The 7,033-nt window shown below is 43.5% G+C and overlaps 1 protein-coding gene across 2 annotated transcripts; it reads left to right on the forward strand.

Moving 5' to 3' along the window:
- Positions 1–996: 996 nt before the first annotated feature.
- impdh1a (IMP (inosine 5'-monophosphate) dehydrogenase 1a) lies at positions 997–7,033 on the forward strand. 2 transcript variants are annotated; one of them, XM_070906965.1, is made up of 16 exons: positions 997–1,256; positions 1,920–2,018; positions 2,645–2,693; positions 3,498–3,599; positions 3,752–3,826; positions 3,991–4,197; positions 4,340–4,427; positions 4,514–4,713; positions 4,935–5,025; positions 5,143–5,238; positions 5,462–5,605; positions 5,868–6,009; positions 6,132–6,275; positions 6,352–6,435; positions 6,782–6,798; positions 6,930–7,033. In XM_070906965.1, exons 1-16 carry the CDS (start codon positions 1,021–1,023, stop codon positions 7,031–7,033), a joined length of 1,878 nt encoding a protein of 625 aa, XP_070763066.1. In that variant the 5' UTR covers positions 997–1,020. The 2 variants fall into 2 exon arrangements, with proteins under 2 accessions (XP_070763066.1, XP_070763063.1); XM_070906962.1 differs by lacking the exon at positions 6,782–6,798 and having other exon boundaries at positions 1,021–1,256; positions 6,930–6,951.

Consider the following 7,033-nt stretch of genomic DNA (forward strand, 5'->3'; position numbering starts at 1 on the left):
CATCTGTCTGTCTGTCAGATAGACATAGACATACAACAGTATTCTGGGATTTAACCTTTGTCTCATTCACAGCTCTGCCCCCTTGAGCTCTGCAAAAAAACAAAAACAAAAAAAAACAACCCACACACCTCTACACCATGGTAATCCTCAGAGGGGAAAGTGTGTTCAAGTGTCATCTTGACCCATCCTTCTCTTCCTCAGTCCTACTGCCTCACTCCACCCTACACACCCATCTCACCCCACCCCATCCTGTATTAATGCTCCCAATCCTCTTTGTGGGAGAGTGACGTCTGCTACTGTCAGAAACAGAGTTAAGCTCAGCAGGCATCGGGAGAGCGGAGGGGAGAGAGGCTCCACAGATAACCAAGCAGCACTGCGTTCTGGGCCTCCAGAGGGACGGATCTCTGCCACCTAAGCGAGACCTGACTCTCCTCCCCCAGCGGCCGCTCATGCCTCCAGCTGGGGAACATACAGGGAACTCTAAACTTGGTGTGCCAAGAAAGTCGAATTCATCAACAGGTTAGCTGAAAACTCGCTTGAGGGTCTTAATGGCCTCAAACTCCAAGAACGACAGCTGACAAAGTGGAATACAAACTCTCCTCTGAGCAAACAACATTGTTTTAAGGGACTTTTGCTGCTTCAGAATTTTTCATCAATTGTCTATTCTCACCTGCTGCAAACCTGCATTCGTGACATCTTGTATTGCTTAACTGCTGCACTGGCCACAAAACAGATGGCAAGACAGCTTCCTCCCATGTCAGGTGTGTCTGAAAGGTATTTGTGTGAACATACACTCAAAGCATTAGGTGTTTATGAGTGCTTATAATTGAACTGCAAGCAGTGTGTGCTGCTGTGTATGTGTGTGTTGGGAGCTGCTGGGGCCACTGTTTACTTGGAGTGTGTGGGTGTGACTTTGTGTGTATGGAACAAGTCAGAAGTGCTTGAAGTGTGTGTGAGTGTGTGTGTGTGTGTGTGAGGTGTTGGGGCCCTGTGGAGGTCGTAGCCCTGGATTTCCTAGAGATGGAAGGTCATGGTTATGACCGGTTTGGAGATGGGGAGAGGGACAATTACCAAATCGACTACAGGAGGATTGTAGGTGACATGGAACCAGCACGGCCGCGCATCTCAAACAGAGACGGGGAACAACCTCACCCCTACGGGGCCTATGCCCACCCAACGCCACATGGACATGGCCATGAGACTGCAGCCCAGCGCTACAGCGCTACACGTATCCAAGCTGGATATGAACCAGAGAGGTCAGTCTCATACTAGGTCTATAACCACACTGCATACTGTGAGGTCTTGCCCTTTCTCTGATTGCACAAGTCATTATAACTCGTAAATATTGTATCTCCAGCAGCAACTGAGATGTTTTCACTTTCTAGTAGCATTGGCTGTGCGCTATTACAAGCCCATATATCAGCTACCTGGGCAGCCAACCAAATCCTCTTACCTACTGTAGCCTACTACCGTCATGGGTGTATAGAAGGAGTTTCCGTGGACAAGGACGGATTCCTTTTGTTAGCATTTCCTGTCTTGACTCCAGCATTTATAATAGGATCTGGCTTACAGGTCAAGGGAGAGACAAGCAAAACAACATGCATGTTTTGCACAAGGGATAAATACCTCCTAAAATAAATGGCTGACTAAACAAACAATAGAGTTATGCACATTTTTTACATCACAGGAAGTAATGGATGGAGGATTGTGTTAAAGTAGTCAGTAAAACGTTCATTAAAATATTCAGAATCTGTCAATTCAAATCTAGTATTAACTCTACAGAGATGTGAAGTTAGGGTGCATGATAGAAATAGAAGTGTCATCTTTTATTGGCATATCTTTATACACCAAATATTCAGACTGAGTAATTCATATTTCCAGCTACATCATGTTTTCACGTGTTTGTTTTCATTTTCCAGCACAGCAGACTACCTGATCAGTGGAGGCACAGGTTATGTTCCTGAAGATGGATTAACAGCACAACAACTCTTTTCTATTGGTGAAGGACTTACATACAAGTAAGAAACAGTCAGATAGAATGAAACTGAGTCATTTTACTACACACTTAACACACTGACACACGTACACACATGTGATGTCTGCAGGTGCACATACAGAAACACACGTACACATCAGAGTTACGCAATGTCTCCCATTAAATGTTCAGTAATATCAGTGATGACACATGTGCTTGAGTTTTATACAGAGGATTATGATGAGTAATGCTACTTTCAAGGATGACCCCCGAGTGGTGTCACAGACATTAAAAGCAGTGTGTGTGTGTTTGTGTGTGTGTGTGTGTGCACACGTGTTAATGGGTGTCGTGTAGTTTCCTTAATGGAGGCTATATGCAGGGTTTATCAGTGTTCAGAGGATAAATGCAGAACATCTCAGTGGGTTGAAAGGCTGACAGATTATGTCTGCTCACTGTCAGCTAAGTTTAAAAAACGGTTGCTTTGTAGGAATGGATATGTGCTGTAATGTTCACACAAACCCAACTAAAGCTACATGATACGTGTTTATGGTGGTGATTGTTACTTGTAACACTGATTATTAATTTCATTTATTGAATATGTTTTGCAAAGCAAGATGCCCTCATGTTCCTCTCCCTGATCACACGTGTCTTATCTGTCTGTCCTCTAAGTGACTTCTTGATCCTACCTGGTTTCATCGATTTTACTTCTGACGAGGTGGTGAGTGTCATAACACTGTCCAGCATATCACAAGCCACATACGGTACTATTCCCTGGTGCACAGTACATTGTTGTTTTTTCTTGTTTGTAGGTGATAGCACAAAGAATAATTTCTGTGGACAAACATGAACAGTTACATTTGTCCTAAGCAAAGGGATTAAAGGACGCTTGGTGCGCATAATGTTTTCACGTCACGTTCCTTTGGACCACAAACATGTTCTTGTCCTAAACCTAAACAGAAAAATGCCCATGCTTGCTGATGTTTCATATTCCTGACAATAATTCACAAGCACCGACAGGTTTTGCTGTAATCCCTGTGATGAATCCCTCTCTTTGTTATGTTCCTTGGAGCACAGGGTTGTTTATTTGGCTTGCTTTGTTTTCGTCTTTGCAAGCTCTGCTGGGACATTAAATTAATTTCATGCCTCGGTCACGTGGGTTATTGCTGGATAGCAGGTGTTTAAAACAGACACACTCATCTAACACTCAGCAAGTGAATTCAACAAGTCAGCATCCAGTGTGCCCAGACTGGCTTTTAGGCTCATTGCGCTGCAAAGTAGAAACAAACTGTTTGTTTAACAAATGTGTGGCTGCAGCCGTAACAATATAGGGACATTGTTAGTAGGAAAGTGGTATCATGCTGATTTATCCCCCTGCATCAATGTACACACCTTTGGAGTCATTTAGAGTATGTCATAGCACAACATTTTTAGATTATATTTTAGATTTACTTTGCTATATGTGTTTATCAGTGTTTTAAGTTCATAAGATGATGTTTCTGTTTCCAAATGACCCCATTTGTAGGATCTAACCTCTGCATTGACAAGGAAGATAACACTGAAGACACCTCTTATTTCATCTCCCATGGATACAGTCACCGAGTCATCCATGGCCATCGCCATGGCAGTGAGTACTGCTCAACCTTACACACGCCTTGCAATTGTTCAGCCTAGCATTATCCTGCTCCACAGAGACAAGTGCACAAGAGCATTGAAGGCCTTGGTTAAAATCTTTCATTGTTATTTATTCTTTTCTCTCATGTCTCTGGCTGGTTTCAGTTGATGGGTGGGATTGGAATAATTCATCATAACTGTACTGCTGAGTTCCAGGCCAATGAGGTGCGCAGAGTCAAGGTAAGATGGACCAAGTCAAGAGAGATTCATTTATAATCAACAGAGAACACAATCTGTGGCACTGTAGCACCCACAACAGGCCTCTTTCAGAACAAGATGTTTTCAAAACAATACGCACTGGATGTGCTCTAATCACTCAACACTTGTGTTTTTGTTCTTGCCAGAAATTTGAGCAGGGCTTCATTACAGACCCAGTGGTGATGAGTCCCCGACACACAGTGGGGAACGTGTTTGAGGCAAAGATACGCCATGGTTTCTCTGGGATCCCCGTTACAGAGACCGGCAAGATGGGCAGCAAGCTGGTCGGCATAGTCACCTCCAGAGACATAGACTTTCTGTCCGAGAAGGACCATGACAGACCCCTGGAGGAGGTGGATGTATAACTGATGTTTATGTTTGCATGTGTATGAAAACATAATATATGTGGCAATTACATGATGTCAAATAAGTGGGTGGTATATTGATATACATGTACTTCACTGTTTGATTCAATGAAACTTCTTTTTGATTCAGGCAATGACAAAAAGGGAAGATTTGGTTGTTGCACCCGCTGGGGTCACACTAAAAGAGGCTAATGATATACTGCAACGTAGCAAAAAAGGTAAATCTGTCAAGTAGATCTTGGTAGCACTTGGACTCAGATACACACTTTCTTCTTTCACTCATTTCACACTTTGACTCTCCTAGGTAAGCTCCCCATAGTGAATGACAGTGATGAGCTGGTTGCCATCATTGCTAGGACTGACTTGAAGAAGAACAGAGATTATCCTCTGGCTTCCAAGGACTCCCGCAAACAGCTGCTGTGTGGAGCTGCTATTGGTACGAGGGATGACGACAAATACAGGCTGGACCTCCTCATGCAGGCTGGGGTGGATGTGGTAGTCCTGGTAGGTTTGAAGTTGATGTCAAAACACACACTAGTCAGACAAATCATCAGCCTCTTGATACAGGGAGGATGATTGGTAGGCTTTGGTAGGCTTTGAGGTTTCTTGATGATTCTAATAAATGGGAACTGTTCTAATTTATTGTTTTGAAATAAATGTGTAATGCATTTTATACTGTAGGTGCTTCATCTCTCATTGAAACTATTCCACTTTTTTTATTACAGGATTCCTCCCAAGGAAACTCAGTGTATCAAATCAACATGATAAACTACATCAAACAGAAATATCCTGAACTACAGGTAGTCGGAGGAAATGGTAAGCTCCCCTCCTGTGTCAGGGCTTTTTTCTGAATTTGTGCTGTGAAAACTCCCTACAACCTATTACACATGTCTCCCACACTGAGCTCTTTTGTGTGCGTCTGTCTCTCTCTAGTGGTGACAGCTGCTCAGGCTAAAAACCTCATAGACGCTGGTGTGGATGCCCTGAGGGTGGGCATGGGGTGTGGCTCTATCTGTATCACCCAGGAAGGTATGACAAAGATTGCAGTACTGTGAATGCCAGCTGGTTTAAGATAAAAAGTCAGCAAAACTGTGTCTTTTTCTCTGTATGTATTTTTTGAAAATTCTTGGATTAGTTAGAAAAAGAGAGACAGCAAATTCATTGTGATAAACCTAAAGCTGGGAACATGATAATGTATTCATTGCCGTTGTATTGGGGACTTTTTATTGCCAACACACCTCTTGTTCCTCAGTGATGGCATGTGGGCGGCCCCAAGGTACGTCGGTGTACAAGGTTGCAGAGTATGCCCGACGTTTTGGAGTGCCAGTCATCGCTGATGGAGGCATTCAGACTGTTGGGCACGTGGTGAAGGCTCTGGCCCTGGGAGCATCTACAGGTAGAAAAATGCAATATTCTCCTGTTTCCTCAAGTCTTAAAATGTCACATTTGGATCATTCAGTGGACACATATCTGTTGATGAGCAGTTCTAATGATCTCACTGTTTGTTTTTAACCAACAGGCTACTTTTTCAAAATAAAAGAAGTCCTTTTTGTTCATTTTTTGTTATTTGTTGTTACCTTTTTCACCCTTGCATGTTGTGCTTTGCAATCAGCATCACTTCATCTCATTCTTTGGTCCTCTCATGTTTCTGCCCTCAGTGATGATGGGATCATTGCTTGCGGCGACCACTGAAGCTCCAGGAGAATATTTCTTTTCAGATGGAGTGCGTCTGAAAAAGTACAGAGGAATGGGCTCGTTGGATGCCATGGAGAAAAATAACAGCCAGAAACGCTACTTCAGGTGGGGGAATAGGGTTACAGAGGTCCTTTGCTGTATAAACACTGTACAAAAATGTAAAGTCACAGGATGTCATAGTGACACATTCATCTCTCACTCTGTGTGACTTGTGTTTGTGTGTCCAGCGAGGGAGATAAGGTGAAGGTGGCTCAAGGTGTCTCAGGATCAGTACAAGATAAAGGCTCCATCCATAAGTTTGTTCCTTACCTCATTGCTGGTATCCAACACGGCTGTCAGGACATAGGAGCCAAGAGTTTGTCCATCTTACGGTAAGTGTGAAATTGCCTGTAAGTTTTTATTTTGTACGCGCTTCTGGTTAGAATGAGCTGTGTGTCTTTGTACCAGGTCGATGATGTACTCTGGAGAGCTGAAGTTTGAGAAGAGAACCATGTCTGCTCAGATGGAGGGAGGAGTCCACGGCCTCCACTCGTAAGTCTGACCTCTGACCCCTGACCCCTGGCTTTCCTCCTCCTCTGCAGCTCCCTTTTACTCTATATGTCTATTTTCTGTATTGCCCTTTCTACTGTCTAAATATTTTGGTGGCAGCGGTGGTGTGGTGAAGTCTGTCATCATCTGTTTCCTCTCTTTCCTCTCTGAATATGTGACACCTGCTTTGTAACAACAAAGGCACTAACAATGTGTGTCTAACCTTCACCTGTATTCAGTCCCTTTGTCAGAAACCTTTTACTGTCAAATGGAATATAATTTACCTGTGGTTAGCAGCATCAAAATTGTCTTCTCTCTTCCTCTTTTCTTACCCATGCTATCACATTAGATATTCTTTTGTGCCATGTAAGTACATCCATGTGGTTATCACACCTCCATCTTCTTCTTTCATTCATTCATCTCCATCCAAGATTGCCTTTGTAATGTTATCACAAGACAGGAAACGCTTACACTCTTTTTTTCCCCCCCATGCGTAGTTACGAGAAGCGGCTTTACTGAGGCCGGAGGAAGAGGAAACACTCGATCAGGACCTAACGTCCCAACCCCAGCAGCTATGAGTAGATGCTCCGGGCGCATGTGA

This window comes from Enoplosus armatus, chromosome 6, assembly GCF_043641665.1.
Source record: "Enoplosus armatus isolate fEnoArm2 chromosome 6, fEnoArm2.hap1, whole genome shotgun sequence".
NCBI classification, from domain to species: Eukaryota; Metazoa; Chordata; class Actinopteri; order Centrarchiformes; family Enoplosidae; genus Enoplosus; species Enoplosus armatus.